Genomic DNA, 20,026 nt, shown 5'->3' with positions numbered 1-20,026 from the left:
TTTCAATTTTTTTTTTTTAAATTTCTTGAGAGAATTTTATTAAAATTTATAAAAATTATATTCGTTCAAGTAATGTAATTAAAATTATTATATTGAAAATAATTCAATTCTTATAAAGAATTTTATCAAAATTTTTGAAAATAATTGAATGTTTCGAATTTTTTAATTTTCGAAAATAATACCCAATAATTAGTTAGTTAAAAAGTGAACAATTTTAATTTTTAATCTGAAAATATGGAAAAATTGAATTCTTTTAAGAAATTTTATTATTTATAAAAGTAATTGAATTCTAGCAAAGAATTTTATTATTTATAAAAATAATTGACTTTCTGCAAAAAATTGAATTCTTGCGAAGAATTTTTTTTTAAAAAAATAATTGAATTTTTTGGATAAAGTTTATTGCAATTTTTGAAATTTCTATTAAAAATTGTTTTTTAATTTCGTCATTTGAAAAATATAACAACTTTGAATTTAGTACCTATTTGTTTTTCATTTGTTTTAAAACGACAGAAAAAATGTGTTTTTACTATTTATTTGATAAAAAATATATTTAACCTCATAAGAGTGAAAATTTTTTTGTGATTATTTCGTTTCTTTAATTTTTTCTTTCTTTGTAGAATAAATATCTTAATTTCAAAATGTCTCAAAAAAATAGTCTCTGCTGTGACGAAGAACTTTCTACAGATGTTTCTACAAATTTTAAAGCCCAAGAAATACCGTTATTACTTAAACCTGTCCCAAAATGGTCTGGCGTAGCAGTTAAGGATGCTAAAATGCACCAAATATCATTGCAAGATTTTAAGGACAAATATCTAATTCTTCTATTCTATCCTTGTGATTTTTCATTTACTTGTCCGTCCGAATTAATTCAGTTCAGTGATCGAATAGAAGAATTCAAAAATATTGGTAAAGCACAAATAATAAACTAAATTGACTAAACAATTTTTTTCTAAATTATTAATTTAATAATAAACCAAAAATTGACTAAACCATTTTTTAAAAATTGTTATTAATTCAATAATAAAATAAATTGAATAAAAAATTTTTTTTTAATTTATATTATTAATTTAATAAATTTAAATCTAACTTGACTAGAAAAAGATACAAAATAGATCTGAAATTGACTAGAAAAAATTTTTTAAAAATGTTAATATAAATAATTGATTTGACTAAAAACTACAAAAAAATTTAATTCTATTAATTTAATATTTTTGGAAGCCATAAATTATATATAAATGAAAAATTTTTAATTAATACTATTAATTTAATAATAAACTAAATTGACTAGAAAAAATAAAAAAGAAATTAAATTCCCAGGAGCAGAGATTGTTGCAGTCTCAACAGACTCGAAATTTGCACACTTTGTGTGGACAACAACTCCACGTAAACAAGGAGGAATTGGCGAAATTAATATTCCATTATTATCAGACAAAAATCATAGTATCTCAAAAAAATATGGAGTTTTAGATGAAAATTCGGGCAGTCCATTGGGGGCTCTATTTATAATAGACAATAAACAAATTTTACGCCACGTTACAATAAATGATCCAGCGATTCCACGCTCAGTGGACGAGGTTTTAAGAGTGATTAAAAATGCCCAATTTATTGAAAAATATGGAGACATTTGTCCCTTGACATCAAAGGAAAATTCTCGTTTATCAGAAAATGACAATCGTGACGATTGTTTTCAAATTTAAATTCAATTTATAAATTCTAAATTCTAACGAAATTAAATTGTAACCAATTTTAATTTACAAGAAATTTGATAAATAAAATTCGATAAAAAAAAATATAATAATCAAATTTAAATTAAACCTATTAATTGTAAATTGTAACGACATTCAATATTGTAACCAATTTTAATTTGCAGAAAATTGAGAAAATATTAAATTCGATAAAATTAATAAAATAACGATTTTGTCTTCAAATTTAAATTAAATTTATAAATTGTAAATTATAGCGGACTATAATTCCAAATGGACTGCGGGACATTATAAATAAATAAATAAAAATTAAATAAATTGTAACCAATATTAATTTACAGAAATTTGTGAAAGTGTAAAAATGAATAAAAAAAATAAAAAATAATTATAAAATTCGTAAAAGAAATATAAAATTCAATTAAATAAAAATAAGTAAAAAAAAAAGAAGCGATTTTTTTAACAACAGAATTAATTTACATTTTCTCTCAAAAATCATTTGTAATACTTGATGAGGAATATGAAAAATATTTAAAATTCTGTTTCGAATTTTTTTTGTTTTTACACTTACTTGAAGGAGTCGAAGAAATTTGAGGTTTTAATGAGGTCGGAGTGCGAGGGTGCTTCTCTTCGTCCATGGGAGTAATTCTCGTGCCCTTCAGACCATGCACTACGTCATACCAATTATTAACATGCGATTCGCTCAAAAAACAGTTATTTACTACATCAATTAATTATGAAATTATTCATCTACAACTACCCATTACATATTAAAGCAGATTTTTAAGGAAAGTGCTAAATATAAATTTTATTCTTCTTTATAAAATTTAATTATGTAATTAAAAAATATTCTTATCTTTACAAAAAGAAAACTGAAATTTAAACTACTATAAATAGTCAAATAATTTTTAATCTAAAAAAATATATTAAAAATTAAATGCAAATTTAGCAACAATATTTTTTTACTTTACCAAAAAACAATTTATAAAATAAATTTGCTTAATTTAAACCGAAAATCAAAACTTTAAACTTTAACCTTATTTTAATTTTCAAAAATTGTTGAATCAAATTACAAATTTTTAATTAAATGCAATAAAAAGAGAGCAATAAAAAAAGTTGATTATTTTAAATAAAAAGAGAGCATTGAAATGTTAATTATTTTAAATAGAAAGAGAATAATGAAAAGTTAAGATTTAATGAACATGATAGTGAATAATTTAGGAAACAATTAACGACAACATGAGATGAATTGAATGTAATGAGAATTGTAAAAAAAAATTAAATAATAATAAATTAAATATTATTAGAAAAAAAAAAATTAAAGTAGTCAATTACTTTTTAACATGCCAGCTTACCTTATTTAAGGAAAACTTTCTTTAGTTTTAAATATAGAATCTCACCTCTCTATCTAATAGATTTTCTCAAAGAAATTAATTACTTTTTGTAATTTATATTTTAACTAAAATAGCAAAAATAGTCAATGTTACGTATGGTAAAAATATTAAGTAGTAAATATTAAATAAAATATTAAATAGTAAATATTAAATAAAATACTAAATAGTAAAAATATTAAATATAGTAAATACTAATTATAGTAAAAATAGTAAATATTCAGTCTATTGTAATAAATAACGTGAAAAATGATGATTAAAGTAGCACCATCACCTGAATAAAAGCAGAAATTCGTGTTTTTCCAAATATTGTCTGAAATGTCTATAAGATAATATAAAAATAATCGAAGCAAAATGTACAATGTGCAGATATAAAGGTACAATTTTCGTTCAATGACACTGGATTGATCCAAGGTTCCACCACCAGAATGATAAAAAATGCTTCATCTCGAATTCCACAAGAGATTTCATAATACAGCTAAGAGATGAAAAAGATTATTAAATACATAAATCATTTTTATGAAAATTGGCGAAAGGAATATATGAAAGTAAATTATATTATGGAAAAAGGTGAGAAAAAAATGAATAGGAAAAAAAGTATTAAATTCCCAAAAGGAGGAATTGTTCTTTTTTTTTGGCAATGCAATCAAACTTGGCGTCGTACACTCACCTTCCTTAGGTTTTTCTTGGAGTTGTGGTGTTCGTGTAGAAGCCTTGCGGAGTGCCGCTGCAGTTTGTGCATTCCGTGCCGCATTTTAGGTGCATTTTTTCAGTTTTTTAGGATGAGGATTCAATGGACATTTATTTTAAGGAAAGAATCAATCACGGAACCGGATTTTTTTTTTTGAGAAAAAGAGGAGAAAGAAGAAACGTGCTGTTAGCGATTCCATGCTTATTCAATTTTTACATTTTTATCTCGACGAAATTAAATGATTAACGGAAATTAAATATTTTGATGGCATTATAAAATGTAAGAAAAATTAATCATTTAATTTTGTCAAAAAAATTATTTTTTATTTCCAACAATCTAGTTTTGTTAAACTAAATTTCCCATTGTTTCCATTTCACCTCAAACACAGTTACCCAGTTTGTAAAATGAGGTTTTCTTTTAAATTTCTTTCGTTTTCAAGAATAGGATCTCTATTTCAATATACACTTGTCCCTGACACTTGGATTATTTTACTTCTCAATTGAATCACTAATAAAATATTGATTTTCATTTGGTGATAATTTGACGGATATTTTTAAATTATTGACAAACTGTCTTTTTCAGAAAGTTGTAGAAAGAAGTTTCTACACGAAAATAAAGTTAAAATTAAATTTTATAAAGAATTAAAATTCTTTGTAAAATCTAATTTTAGGGAGAAAATGCGCCAAAGCGAAATTTTGATATAAAAAATACTAAAAGAAGAAAAAAACTTATATGAAATTTAATTTTATCAAATATCAAGAATATTAATTCAATTTTAATAAAAATTTACTAAATCTTTCTATATTAGGTACTAATTGTTGTATTTTCAAAGTCTGTTCGCAATTTGAAATTAGTTCTTCGCTTTTTTGTTTCCTAAACTTTTAAATAATTTTACTTTTTACAAAATTTTTTGAATATTAAAAATAATGTATTAAAAATAATTGAATTCTTCTTTTAATGATTTTTATGGAAATTTTTGAAAATAATTGACTTCTTCCTAGAAATTTTATTATTTTATTATTCAACAATTTTAAAGAATTTTTGAAAATAATGGAATTTTCTAAATAACTTTAATTGAAAATTTTGAAAGTAATTAAATTTCATGAAAAACTTCTCTAAAATTTTTAAAATAATCGTGTTTGTTAATAATAGTAATTAAAAATTTGATTATCGAATATTAGAAAAATTTTTAGGAAGAAATTGAATTTTTCTCAGAATTTTATTACAATTTTTGTAAATAATTGAATTCATTTTAGGAATTTTCTTAAAATATTGCAAATAATTGAATTCTTTCGAAACATACTATTAAAAGTTTTTGACAATAATTTATTTCTTTTGAAGCATTTCTTCAGTTTTTTTAATATAATCGATTTTGTTAATAATTGTAGTTAATAATTAATAATTTTATTATTACATTTTGTTCAAAATATTGATAAAAAATTGAATTATTTTGAAGAATTTTATTAGTGTTTTCAAAAATAATTAAAATCTTTTGAAGAATTTCTTCAAAATTTTCTGAAAATAAAGTAGTTTCTTAATATGTAATTTTAATTAAAAATTTCAAAAGTAATTAAATTAAGTAATTAAGTAATTAAATTTTTTTTTCTTCTTTTAGTATTTTTCTTTGAAGTTGTTAAAATAATCGTGATTGTTAATAATTGTAATTAAACATTTTGATTATCAAAATTTGATTAAAATTGTTTGGAAAAATAATTGAAGTCTTCACTACAGAATTTTATTACAATTTTTGAAAAGAATTTAACCTTTCGAGAAATTTTTTAAAAATTGTACTAAAAATAATTAAATCAATGAAAAGAAATTTATTATTTATGAAAATAATTTAATTCTGAAGAAACAAAATTTCTATTAAAATTCTATTATTTTATTCTTTCTTTTTCTATTAAAATTTCTAAAAACAATTTAAATAAAATTTCTCTTTGTCGCATTTTCTCCAAACTACAAGATTCTTTTATAAGATTTGATATTTGTTTTCTTTCCGCGTATAATTTTAATAATATAGCAAAAAGTTCCAGAAAATAATTTTTTTTCTTATAAGAAAATACGGAAACAATATTTCTGTAATAATTTAAATTTGAATTTAAAGAAAATATTAAATTTGTTAATACTTTTGTTAATAATAATGAATGAGTTTTACTTAAAATTTGTTATATATCCGTTTTTTGTGATTAAGTGAATTAATACCGTGTTTGATAAGCGATTTAAATAAATATTTGTTTGAAATTGACTTACCATGTCCATCATCCTCTCCCCTTCCACTGGCAACCCCGTCGGCTTCGGCTCTACGGGAAGAAAATCAATAAATTCTCATTAGAACAAAGAAGACATTGAATGTACTTTAATGTAATTTTTTTTTGCATAATTAAAAAGAATAATAATTAATTTATAAATTATAAATTAATTTATAAGAAATTAAAAAAAAATTTAATTACCGTTCACTCGTTGGTTCGTCAGGACTAGTAACAGGAGTTGATTTAGCCAGACGAGCGGCTTCTGCAGCTGCAGCTTCTTCCTTCTTGCGCCTCTCCTCTTCTTCTCTCTCGTGCTCTCGTCTCTTCAATTCTTTCAATTCAAACTGCAAAAAACCAATATGATTACTTTTCTCAAAAATACATTTACAAGAAGGTAAAATATTTCCTCAATTTCTTTCTTTTTATCTCTAAATTCTTTTTTTGATAAATAATAATAATTTCTCATCTAAAGAAAATCGAAAATGAATTGCCTTAAAGTTCTGAACAATCAAATAAAGGAAATATTTTTTTTTTGTTCAAAAATACAAGACAATATTTTAACTAATTTTAATTAACAATATAATAATACTTAACTGATAATTAAATAAAATTATTTTGCAATATTTACCGTTGTTAATCGCTCCAAGGCACTGAACCTTTCTTCTTGAGCAGCTGCCGATTTCTCAAACGCCTCGTGCTTCTTAATCAAATTTTCCACCTCGTCAATAGTGTGCTGTTGAAATAAAATCACAATTATTAGACTCGAAAAAAAGTGCCATATTCAATTTACAAATAAAAAAAGAAATAACACTTACGCCAAGTTCTTGGCTCATGAGATACGGCTCTTGGGCAATTAACCATGCTTCAGCAACCGCAGCATCTCTTGCGAATTGGTACACTTCCAAAACTACAAAAAACAATTTTATTAAATACAAAAAGTACTTTTAAAAAAACATTAATTTTTTGTTTACATTTATTTTGGTAAGAACGAGACCAACAGGTCTCGTTCTTACCAAAATAATTAATTTAAACAAAAAAATTAATTAATATTGAGAAAAAAAAACTTACTGAGTTGTAAATTTTCCCAACGTTCCTCCCATCGTTGAAGAAGTGCAATTCTATGATCATTGAGATTAGACAATTTCTCTTCGATTTGCGAACTGGCGTAGTGATCCCGAGACAAAAGGGCTTTTCCAAGTTTAATACAAGAAATGAAATTATCTTCTCGCGTGTCAATTTCAGCCTTCAAACTCTGATGATTATTCATGAGCAATTCAACTCCAGAAACATCTCTTGGCTTCTCCGATGTGTTCATCTGCCTAACGACATCATCCATCCAAATCATGAGTGTTCTCACCATATTGAAGAATCTAAACAAATCACCAGTGTCCTCCAATTTTCCCTTTCTTCCCTCGCACAACGACTGGAGATTATTCCAAGCTGCCACAACCTCAGCCTCTCGATTAGTAATCTCCTTAGCCTTATCGCCAGCGTAACTCGCCTGTAATTTCGCCGATTCCTCCTGAATTTGTGACACCTGACTCTGAAGTGTAGACAAATCTTGAATGAAATTCGCGTGCTTTCGCTGCAATGCCGACACTGAACCCGCATCACGTCCCAATTCATCGGACATTGCATTCTGTTTCTCCAAAATCCTGCCCAGCACATCCTTACAATCGTGGAAGAACTTGTGAAGTTCTCGACTAGCTGCCAACATTTGTGTACGAGTCTCGATCAGTTCGAGTAAATCCTGCCAAACTTCGTTCAATCCGTCCTTCCATTCGGCAATTGTCGCCGCATCAGAGTGCGTCGTTGCGATAAGAGAATCGGCAATTCCATTAACAGCCGCCACTCGTTCCGTGCCAATCGATTCCGTATCACGAGCGAATTCCTTGAATCTCTCCCACAAGAGTGTCACGTGATCGTAATCTTGTCCTAGTTCATGACTTCCGGCGACCAATTCTCTCTCGGCGATCCATTGCTCAAGATCGTCGACTTCGCGGTTTAACATGAAGAGTTGCAGAGCCTCGTCTAACTTAGCGCGACGTTCGCCAGCAAGATCCTTCAATCCGGCGTATAATTTATCCACCTGGGATTGTTTGACGGCTATTTGATCAGCCAACGGGTGTTGATCGTTAGTGAGTTGTCTTGCTGTCTCTCCCAATTGACGAATAGTCTCGGCGTAATCTTCCACCACATGTTCGAGTGATTCGTGTTTCTTCATAAGATTCTGCGCTGAAATCTCATCCTTTCCACGATCATCCACCATCATGTATAGTTCCTGTTCGCTCATCCACGATTCAGCTTCCGTGGCGTCGAAGAAATACTGCTGTGCCTTCTCGTTCTGCAACAAATGACTGTTCCTCTGATCAACAGCGTCCTTCAGCTCCTGCCATTTTTCATTCAGTTCAGAGATCAATCGCTCGAACACCGGCGTATCCTCATGACCCTCGCTGATCAACTTCTGTCCATTATTGCAAACCAAATTAATCCTCGGCTCGTGATGCTCGATTTCGGTGCGTAGAGATTGGTTCTTCTTCTTGAGCATATGAACATTGAAGAGGGAGTTTCCACACTCCATACTCGTTGCTTGTGGCATTTTCTCAGCAATCCATAATTTCTCATCCTCCACGTCACGTTTGAATTGGAAGGCTTCCTTGTTCTTCTCGAGCTGTCGTTGACGATCGACTAGAGGCGCCTTGAGCTGCTCGAATCTTTGAGCGACCTTCTCTTTCTTGACCTTAATCTCCTCCATTTTCTCCTCCGGCACTGTTCGCTGCAAGTGATCAGTCTGCTTATCCAACTCGGATACTTGACGCGCCTTCACCGCCATCTGCGTCTCAATCATTTGTTGTTTCTGCATCAGGATATTCACCGAAGCCAAATCGTTACCAGTGTCAGTGCTCTCGATCTGCTTCTCTAGCTCGTTCATCCATGAATCGATATCATCACAAGTTTGATGGATCAGTACCTCACGATTAGCATCGAATAATCTCTCTCCCTTATCATGGGTCGTGACTTCGAGTTCTTCGAACGAATCCGCGAGTTCAGTGACTTTTGGTCCGATAATCTCGGACAATTCCGGCTTCTCACGGATCAATTCTTCGGCTGACTGTTGTAACTGCTGGAGACGATCCTTATTACTAGCGATTTCGGCCTCGAAAGCTTGATGTCTGGTCCATTTACTGTGAACCGTCTTCGCACTGCGGTAAGTTTCATCCTGAGCCGTGATATGTTTCTCCTGAACCCATTCACCCAATTCCTCGCAATCCTGCAAGAACATCTGCAATTGAAGTTGATCTCGAAGTTTCTCCATGAGCTGATTGGCCTTCTCCCTGTTGGCATTCCTACGATCATTCACGCTCTCCGCCTTCTTCTTCACCTTATCGGCCGCAAAGTGTCCCTCCTCAACCAATCGTCCAGCGAACTGAACCACCGAATTGATCTTCTCATCGTTCGCGTCCATGGTCGTCATGAAAGCCTCGTGCCGCTTGATCAAGTTCTCCGCTTGCTCGAAATTCGTCGGCGTCTCGTCCTTGGCAAGAATGTGCTCCTGCTGCGAGAGCAAAACTTCCGCTTGTCTCGCGTCACGATCAAAGATCTGTAGATTAAGCGAATTGGACAACAAGTTCTGTCGATTCTCCCACATTTGATGAAGTTCCTCCCATCCTTCCTTGAGGGCATTCAATCTCTCTCTCAGGAACATGTACTGAGTATCCCCATCTCCAGCCTCACTTGTCAGTCTCTCGCCATACTCCATCATCTTCTGATAATCGTCAGTGTAATTATTGATCTCCTCCTTGATATTCTGGTGCTGAGTGAGCAATTTCTCGGCGTCCGCCAAACTGGTCGGTGTATCTTCACTCGCAACGTGTGTCTGTGTCTTTGTCAACCACGCCTGGAAGTGATCCAAGTCCCTCAAGAATCTATGCAGATCACCAGCCTCTTCCAGTTTTGCATCTCGTTCCTTGAGCATATGAGTCAATTGCTCCCAGATCGAATGAATCTGAGTGATTCTTTCTCTGATCACAGCTGCCTCCTCGGGGTGATCTTGCTCAATAAGCTGTGCCTCCTTCTCAAGAGCGTCGAGTTTCGCCTGAATTGCCGCCAAGTCCCGCTCCATTCCACTAAGTCTTCGCTGCAGAGTCATCACACCGGTCAAATCCATCTCCAAACTGTCAGTCTGCTGGAGAATTCGTTTCTTGTCCTCGATCCACGAAACCGTTTCCCTGCACTCAATGTGGAATGTCTGTACTCCATGAGCAGAATTCAAGGCTTCTCGCTTTCCTTCCGCTTTCTCGCGCAATTCTGCCCATTTCTGGTTCAATTCATTCTGCCTAGCGACGATCTGCTCTGAATTTGGATGCTCCACGTGTAATAATTGTCGAGCCAATTGATTGACGACTGCAACTCTCGATGCATTTGCGTTCATCTCCTTCTCGAATCCATCGTATCTGTGCTTCATTATCTCCACGTCTTCAATGTCCTTCGCTGGAACCATCGTATCGAGCATTCGATTCTTCTCGCCAATCCATTGCTCAACACCGTCCGATTCACTGAACAGTTTATAAAGCGAAAGAGCGTCGAGAAGTCGTTGCTTCCTCAATTTCGCCAACTCCAAAAGTTCCTTGTATCTCGAATCAATGGAAGCTAGTCGTTCCAAAACTTCCGGCGATTTCGCGTCCTGTTCGCCGAGTTGTGAAGCCTGGACATGAAGCTGCTCGATCGTCGATGCATAATTCTTCAACTCATCAGTAACGTCCTTGTGTTTCTTCAAGAGGGACTGTACATTCGCCTCATCCCTTCCGACATCCTCGGAAGAAACCAATCGCAAGGTGTCAAGCATCCAAATATCAATATCGTCAGCATCGGCGAACAATTGATGATAGTCAACAGCCTCCTCGAGCCGCTTGCGTCTAAACGCCGCCAAATCAAGAAGATGATTCCACATCGACAGTATTTCTTGCAATCTCTCCTGAATACGATCAGCGCCAAAGTGCTGCTGCCGAACCAGTTCACCCCCAACATCCGCGACCGACATCAGCTGCATCTCATGCGACTGAATCTCGTTCAACAAAGCCTTATGCTTCGACAGCAACAGATTTATCGTCGTCAAATCATGCCCAATATCTCCCGTCGAGACAATCTGCTCGTTCTCCTTAATCCAATTCTCCTCATCAGCCATGTCCCAGTAGAACTGCCACAACTTGCGCGATTCCTCAAGTCTCGCCCGTCTCTCAACCGCCAGGCGTACAAGTTCCGAGTAGGCGTCCTCCAGCTGCTGCACCCGCTCCACAATGATCGTAGGATCACAAGGACGATAACCCTCTCCCTGCTCCAGGAATCTCTGACTCTGATGAACGACCGCCTTCACTCTCTCGCCCAAAACGTTAATATCCGCCTCCACAAGCGAGTGCTTCTGCAAAAGATCCTCAACCCCCATCAAATGCTTACCATAATCATCCGTCAGGAGACGATTCTTAATCTCCTCCATACTATCCAAAATATAAAGCATCTCCTGGAAGTTCTGTTGAAGCTGAAGCGACAACTCAAGTCTCGCCCTCCTAGCTCGCAGCAATTCCAACAAATAATTCCACAATCGCAAAACATTATCCTTCCTAGCATTGATTCTCTCAATATCGTGATAGTTCTCCGCCTCCAATTCCTGAGAAACAGCCATCACCGCCTGGACACGCTCCTCATAGGCAAAGATATCAGTCTCGATCGCCTCGTGCTTCTTCGCCGCCGCCTCAACAGCCGCCAGATCAAAACCGAAATTATCCTGCGAGACGAGTCGCTGATTCTCCGACAACCAAGTCTCTCGCATACTCGCCTTCCGATTGAACCTCGCCGCCAATTGTTCCAATTTCTCCTGCCGAATTAACTCCTCCCGCAGTGCCAATTCCCTCTCATGCTCCGCTTTCTCCAATCTCTCCCAAGCTTTATTAATATCAGATATCATTTTCCCCTCCTTCGGTGTGTACGGCTTCTGATTATTCGCCCTCATCTTCGACTGGAGGGTAAACAACAAAACCTCCAAATTCCCCTTCTCGACAAACTTCGGCGGTTTCTCCACAGTCCGATAATTTGAAAACTGCGACAACTGACTCTGTACACCAACCAAAGAATTAGCAAATCGCCGATCACCCAGCGCTTCAATAGTCGACTCGATCCATCTTAACAACTCACTAGTCAAACTCTCGTACTCGTGAATCATCCTATCATTCTCCATCGCAATCCCAACCACCTTTCCAATCCTCTTTCCCTGCACCGTCTCCTGCTTCATTTTCGAGAAATAATGATAATACGTCACCACATAGGTGATAATCGACTTCTCATCCGGATGATCGACGAAAATATCCTCAGCATCCAAAAGTTTTGTCAAACCCAATTTATCCTCAGCGACATTGAAAGAATTATTAAGATTGTAAATTGCATTCGACTTTGAGAGTCTATCAAAATGTATCAAGTCAGGACGATGCTTGTGAATAATGGCATTGAACGCTAGACCATCTCGCCAGGATGTTGTGAAATTTCTCACATTCACATTATGATAGCCGGCTGTTTTCATTTGACACCAAAGGAGTAATGCGTCCTTTGCCGATTTTGTCTCTTGATTATCTGTCTCCTCAATGGTGATGTCCTGAATTTGGAAACGTAAAATAATTGTCCAAATGAGACCTAAACTGAGACGTGGATTCCCATCGACGATATCGTGTGATCCCATATTTTCCAAATGAACTCTTTGTTCACGTAAAAATTGCAGTGCTTTGTCTACATTCTCTAGACAGTGAATTCGCATTTTTCCTTTTGTTGGTCTTGGTAATCGTTCGCCTGACAATATTTCCAGTAGTTTTATCAACATTTTTCCGTCCCGTAGATCGACATAGAGATCTCCAATTCGACAGGAGCATCTCACGAGGTGGGAATTCACCCATTTTTGAAAGGTTTTCTTTTGGACTGACTCACGTTCGCCTGGAGAATAATTTTCGTCTTGATTAATATTTGATTGAGGAGAAAAAATTTTAAGGGACGTTTATGATCAAAAATCGGGGAAAAAATACTTTTTACACAGAAAATAATTTTATTCAAGAAATTTTTCTTTTTTAAGTTGTTGATTAGACAATACTGTCAAAAATATCCAATTGGTAAATTGGAAATTAGAAAAATTAAAAATTAGAAAAAATTAAAATTAGAAAAAATAAAAATAGGAAAAATTAAAAATTAGAAAAATTAGAAATTAGAAAAAAATTTAAATGGGAAAATCTTTTTTCTTCTAAATTTTCGATTGGAAACTGTGAAATCGACGAACGATTTGAAAGAATATATTTATTAATGAAGAAATGAGAGAAAATCTTACCGGCAAGGGCCTTAATTCGAGATCGTTCGAAAAGTCTTGAACTGGAATTTCCTCCATCGTATTCGTACTCGTCGACAATCTCCTGTTGTGGCGCCGATTCCCAACCGGAACGCACCACTGAGATGTCGGTCGTCATTTTGCTAATCCGACCAACAGCTCACTGATTCTCTACCCTTTTTTAAGGGCACTTCTGCAACAAAAAATTAAAAATTCTCTATTAGCTACAAGACTATCATATAAATACAATTTATTTTCAATTTTTTTTTTAAATTATTTCTTTTCAATTCAATTTATTCTTTTTTAAAATAAGACGCGCTCTGAAGAAAAAAAAAAGCAAAAAAAAAAATACAAATCCTGTTTTTAACAGTTTTACATCTTTTGCCTTTATTAAAGACTTCTCTTTAATTTTCTTGCTTTTAATTTATTTCTTTTTATTTCCATTACATCCAAAATGATTGAAAAATAATTTTCCTAAAGTTTTCAACGAAAATTTTTTCTTTTTGAATATTTTCAAGTTATTAGAGTATAAAATTGAAAACAAAATAAATTAAGAAAAACAAAACATTCTAAAAAAATTAAAAACATATTTTTTCTACTAATTTGTGAATTTCAATTTGCTAAAAAATTTCATTTTCTTTTTCCTGATTTCTAGGCAGAATTTTGACTTTCTCCCTAAAAAATATTCTGTTTAACTGTAAAAATAATTAGGTACACAAGAAAATGTTTATTATACAGTTACTTATAAATCTCTTTAATTGTAAAATTATTCAAAACCTAAACAATTTTTTTTTTTAAATAAATATTTAACGTTTATTATTTTTTTCACATGAATTAAAATTTTCAGAGATTTAAAATTTAAAATCTTCTAAAACTTCAACATTAAACATGCAGAAAGTTAACTATTTTTTATAATTCAAACTTTAATTTTTCCAGAATTTAATTATTTACAACTTTTAACGAAACTTCTTCACTGAATCAATTATTTTCAATAATTTTCGGAAAGTTTTTTAAGAATTCAATTATTTAAATACAAAAGTTCTAATTTTTATAATAATTTTAACTGAAACGTCTCATTATTTCCGTTTAAAGTTATTAACATAAAATTACTAAAAATATATAACCAAAAATATTGACAAATTATTTTTTAAAAAATTATAATAAATAAAATTCTTAAAATTAATTTTTTTTAAATATTTTTACATAATTTTTGAATGATATGTAATAAATTTTTTAATTATATAAAATAGAAAAATTTCTAAATAATTTAAATTTAGTAAATTTTTTATGACATTAATTGGACTTGTGAAAAGAAGTTTTAGAAAATCAAGTTTTTTGAAGAATATTAATTAAAATTTTTGGAAATAATTTTTTTCTTCCAAATTTTAACAATAATTCTAGAAAATTAGATTTTTTAAAAAATTTTAATGAAGAAATTTTTTCTTTTAGATATTTAAATTTTTTTAATTATGTAATTGAAAACATGAAAATAATTGAATTTTAAATATTTGTAATGGAAAATGTTTAAAAATTCAAATATTAAATTAAAAAAAATTCCATTTAAATACAAAAGTTCAATTTTTTATATAATTGTAACTGCAATTTAAAGAACTATTAAGTGTTTTTGGAAGAATATTAATTAAAATTTTTAAAAATAATTTTTTTCTTCCAAATTTTAACAATAATTCTAGAAAATTAGATTTTTTAAAAAATTTTAATGAAGAAATTTATTCTTTTAGATATTTAAACTTTTTTAATTATGTAATTGAAAACATGAAAATAATTGAATTTTAAATATTTGTAATGGAAAATGTTTAAAAATTCAATTATTTTTAATATTCAAATAATAAATTGAAAAAATTTCCATTTAAATACAAAAGTTCAATTTTTTATAATTGTAACTGCAATTTAAAAAACTAATCAGTTTTTTGAAGAATTTTAATTAAAAATTTTGAAATAATTGTTTTCTTCAAAATGTTAATAATAATTCTAAAAAATTAGATTTCTTAAAAATTTTAATGTAAATTTTTTTTGTTATAGAAAACATTAAAAATAATTGTTAATAGAAAATTATGACAAAAAAATTCTTAAAATTTGTTTTTTTTTTAAATATTTCAAAATATTTAAAATATACTTTTTTTTAAAAATAATTTTCACTTTGATTTTTCATTATAATTTTTAAGAATTCAATTATTTTAAAAATTTTCAATTAGAATCGTTAAAAATTTGATTTTCAAATATTTTAATGAAATATGTACTTGAAAAAACTCATTTATTTTCAATAAAGTTTTACAAAATTTGAATTATTCAAAAACCTTTTAATTGTGTATTTCAAAAATTTAATTGTCTTATAGAGAAATTAATTAAAAACAGAAATAAATTTTTGAAATATTTGACTAGTTACTTTTTACACTATAAAAATCGACGTAATTTTCATTTCATTCTAGAAAAGTGTTATTATTTTGCACGTTATATTTGGAACAAAAGTAAAAAAAGTCGCATTTTTTTTAAAAATAGTAAAAAAAAGTCGAACTATTCGAGACCTATCTCTAAAAATTGTTGTCAAAAATATAGAAAAAAATTAAAGTTTTGTTTTATATATAATTCGTGGTAATTTCAAAGTTTGTAAGATGAAAAAAAAAATTTTTTTTTAAAACAATTCCAGAATATTTTTAAAATCGCTGTGCATAATTTTCTCATCATTTCTAGAAATTTAATATTTTTCCCGGATTTCTGATAAAATTTCTTAACTTTTCTCTGAATTTCATGATTTTTCTCATCTGTCACTAATGTTTATAATACAAAAATTACAAACATTGTAAATTTTACAAAACATTAAATAAAAATTGAAAATAATAATTTTATCACTAGATCGTCTTTAATTATTATAAAATATGAAGAAAACGATCGCTCCGAGTCTTCGACTCAGAGTAATCGTTATCTTCATATTTTATAATAATTTCATAAAAATTATCAAACTTTAAAAAAAATTCTCGTCTAAAAATTGTATACAAAAAATGTACACAACATAAATTCTATCTATTAATCAGAAATTATAAATAACCGTGACATTATAGTCAATATACATCACAAAATACATAAAAAAAAATCCAAGACGATGAAAATGTAAAAATATTCCAGCAGTATATAATTAAAATTAATCAAATATATTAATGAACGTAGAGAAAATAAAGCGCAAGAACAGTTCATTTTCAAAGTAACAGGTGTCTTATGAATTTTGTATTAATCTTTACATAACATGAGTTCTCTAAAAATAGATTCCTCCTCAATGTATATTATACTGAAGCAATTCTGAGTCATTTAACAAGCATTCATTATACTTGCTTTTCGAGATAAATATCAATAAAAAAAAAAAAGAAGAAAGAAAAAAAACGAGGACCTGCTTATTGGGTGTGGCAATAAACATCGCGGTCAAAATGTCACGTGTCAAGTGTTATCAAACTAGAGTTCAAAGTCATATTGTCAGTTTTTTTTTTCTAAATGAAAATAGGCACGAGACTTGAAAATCGATTTCTGAATTAGACTCAACATTAACACCGGAAGTTGATAGTAAACTATCCGTCTAGAGAAGATTTAATATACCGTAACTTCTTCCTATTCGTATAGCCGCGCCCAGTCCATTGACTCTCCTCTATTCTAATCCATATACTTTATTATGAAAAATGAAAAAAAAAAAAAATAGACACGACACTTAAAGATTAGGAATGATAGAATTTTATCAAATTTAAAATTTATTGCGAATTGGAAAAACTTATGCTTGAAAATATGAGTGCGTGGGCATTGAGAACCACCATCGAGCGATTACATCATGTGCGTGATGTCACATAAGCAAAATATGTATATATATGACTTGGGAGTCAAGCGAATTTGTAAATAAAACTATATACATACTGAAAAGGTAAACCTGTCATAGTTTTATTGAACAGCTCACGTGCATATGTATAATATTGTGTTTTATAGGTCATAAACTCGAGGGAGAAAAAAATTATTAAATTATTTTCTCTATTTACAATTTTTCAAGGTCACTTTAAAAAAAACAGAGAATACATTTACGAGGTAGGTTTTCCTAAGTCAAGGTAAAGAGGAAAAACGATCGAATTTTTCAAAACAGTTTTTTCTTCTATCCCAATGACAGTCTCTCATCTTTAAACATTATTTTTTCTCAATCATTGTTTTTATCTTTTGTTCACAAAAAAAAAAAAAAAAAAATTCCTTCTCAATTGTTATTTTAATACTTGTTTGATATTTTTAATTGCTTTTTAATTAGAATTCCATTTGGACAAAATTAAGATATTTAATGTATAATCATTCTTCGTAAAATTATTTTACCAAAATTTTAAACGTTCGAACGGAGGAAATTTTTTTTAATTATTTTCAAAAATTACTATACATAATGGAAAATTGTTTCCACTTTCTTCTTGTATTTACATTTTTGTTACTCTTATAGGCCTCGGATCGACTTTAACGAGCGAAAAAAAGTCGCTTTAGTCGATTAAAAATAGAAAAAAATAGAAAAAGTCGATTCAGTTTTGTCTCAAAAATGTTATTTTACTTATTTACCTGATTCTTCACTGGTTTCTAAATTCAATTAATTAAAACTTGAATAATTTTGCTAAATAAATATTTAAACACCTCTTATTTCTTTTTTCATGGGAAATAAATTTAAAAAAATTTCAACTTCTGAAATTTAATAATTTCTAAAAATTACAACTTACAAAATTCAATTATTTTCTACAACTTTTAACTAAACTTCATCTCTCAATCAATTATCTATATTAATTTTTAACAATTTTCCGAAAGCTCTTCGAGATTAAATACAAAAATGGATTTAAATACAAAAATTCAATTTTTTATAATTGAAACCATCCATTATTCTTTTTATTTATTTATTTATTTATTTTTTTTATTTTTTTTATTTTTTTTATTTATTTATTTTTTATTAGTAAACGAGTAGAATATTTTCAAAAATTTCAATTAAAAAAATTCTTAATCTTACTTTTCTAAAAATATTTTAAACTAATTTTTGAAAGACAATAGTTTTACAATTATAAACAATTAAAAAATGTGCAAAAAATTGAAATTTGGTAATATCTTTTAAAAAATAATTGAAATTTGGTAAAATATTTGAAAAAAAATTCAAATTTGATAAAATCTTTGAAAAATAATTTACATTTGGTAAAATCTTTGAAAAATAATTGAAATTTGATAAAATCTTTGAAAAATAATTTAAATTTGGTAAAATCTTTGAAAAATAATTAAAGTTTGGTAAAATCTTTGAAAAATAATATAATTTTGATAAAATCTTTGAAAAATAATTAAAATTTCGTAAAATATTTGAAAAATAATTTAATTTTGATAAAATCTTTGAAAAATAATTTAAATTTGGTAAAATCTTTGAAAAATAATTAAAATTTGGTAAAATCTTTGAAAAATAATATAATTTTGATAAAATCTTTGAAAAATAATTAAAATTTCGTAAAATATTTGAAAAATAATTTAAATTTGATAAAATCTTTGAAAAATAATTGAAATTTGATAAAATCTTTGAAAAATAATATAATTTTTTATAATATCTTTTAAAAATAATTTAAATTTGATAAAATTTTTGAAAAATAATTTAAATTTGATAAAATCTTTGAAAAATAATTGAAATTTGGTAAAACCTTTGAAAAATAATTTAATTTTGATAAAATTTTTGAAAAATAATTGAAATTTGATAAAATCTTTGAAAAATAATTGAAATTTGGTAAAATCTTTGAAAAATAATTGAAATTTGATAAAATTTTTGAAAAATAATTTAAATTTGATAAAATCTTTGAAAAATAATTGAAATTTGGTAAAACCTTTGAAAAATAATTTAATTTTGATAAAATTTTTGAAAAATAATTGAAATTTGATAAAATCTTTGAAAAATAATTGAAATTTGGTAAAATCTTTGAAAAATAATTGAAATTTGATAAAATTTTTGAAAAATAATTTAATTTTGATAAAATCTTTTAAAAATAATTGAAATTTGGTAAAATCTTTAAAAAATAATTTAAATTTGATAAAATCTTTGAAAAATAATTTAATTTTAATAAAATCTTTTAAAAATAATTGAGTTTTTAAAAACTATAAAAAAATAATCTAAGTTTTAAAGAATTTTAATTATAAATGATTTCACCGAAATTTTAGTCTAAAAAAGTAGATTTTAAAAGATTTTAATTTACTTTGTTCGAACGTAATTGAATTTTGAAAAATTATGATAAAACAATTCTAAGAATTATTTTTTTATAAATATTTTAATGTAATTTTTCGAATATAGGTAATTGAATTTATAAAAAGAAGTTTTGTGTAATTTAAAAAAAAACTAATTATTTTTTAGAAGAATTTTAAATAAAAATTTTAAATATGATTATTTACTCCAAAATGTTTTTTTTTCTTATTGTAAATATTATTATAAATAATATTATATATTATTAATATTAATAATATATCATAAATTATTTTCTTTTGTGTGTATTTAAATTTTAGGGAATATGTAATCGAAAATATTGAAAATTAAATAATTGAATTTTAATAATTAGAATGACAAAATTCTGAGAATTACTTTTTTCAAAAACATTTTAATATAATTT

The 20,026-nt window shown here is 28.5% G+C and overlaps 2 protein-coding genes across 8 annotated transcripts in view; one reads left to right on the top strand and one right to left on the bottom strand.

The window, feature by feature from the left end:
• The window catches only part of LOC122501283 (spectrin beta chain), a 49,413-nt gene that overhangs the window by 12,467 nt on the left and 16,920 nt on the right, over positions 1-20,026 (bottom strand). For 2 of the 7 annotated variants that reach the window (XM_043610625.1, XM_043610628.1), the window contains exons 2-9: positions 13,392-13,581; positions 7,100-13,006; positions 6,847-6,938; positions 6,660-6,764; positions 6,233-6,375; positions 6,033-6,082; positions 3,762-3,818; positions 2,272-2,370 (exon numbers count right to left, since the gene is read on the bottom strand). In XM_043610625.1, the coding sequence (XP_043466560.1) occupies positions 2,272-2,370; positions 3,762-3,818; positions 6,033-6,082; positions 6,233-6,375; positions 6,660-6,764; positions 6,847-6,938; positions 7,100-13,006; positions 13,392-13,527 (6,589 nt within the window). In that variant the 5' untranslated portion in view covers positions 13,528-13,581. The remainder of the gene's footprint in view (positions 1-2,271; positions 2,371-3,761; positions 3,819-6,032; positions 6,083-6,232; positions 6,376-6,659; positions 6,765-6,846; positions 6,939-7,099; positions 13,007-13,391; positions 13,582-20,026) is intronic. The other 5 variants (XM_043610626.1, XM_043610629.1, XM_043610627.1 and 2 more) reach the window with 3 other exon arrangements.
• LOC122501285 (peroxiredoxin-like) lies at positions 693-1,982 on the top strand. Its single transcript, XM_043610632.1, has 2 exons — positions 693-906; positions 1,318-1,982. The coding sequence occupies exons 1-2, from the start codon at positions 774-776 to the stop codon at positions 1,695-1,697; spliced, it is 513 nt and encodes a 170-aa protein (XP_043466567.1). The 5' UTR covers positions 693-773; the 3' UTR covers positions 1,698-1,982.

Source organism: Leptopilina heterotoma, unplaced genomic scaffold (genome assembly GCF_015476425.1).
Source record: "Leptopilina heterotoma isolate Lh14 unplaced genomic scaffold, ASM1547642v1 Lhet_206, whole genome shotgun sequence".
Taxonomy (NCBI): Eukaryota; Metazoa; Arthropoda; class Insecta; order Hymenoptera; family Figitidae; genus Leptopilina; species Leptopilina heterotoma.
This window is presented reverse-complemented; position numbering and strand designations above follow the sequence as displayed.

Bases quoted from the DNA above. Each gene is read 5' to 3' on its own strand.
- LOC122501285 (XM_043610632.1), top strand. From the start codon at position 774: ATGCACCAAATATCATTGCAAGATTTTAAGGACAAATATCTAATTCTT. The intron at 907-1,317 runs GTAAAGCACAAA...TTAAATTCCCAG, and splicing joins AGAAGAATTCAAAAATATTG to GAGCAGAGATTGTTGCAGTC.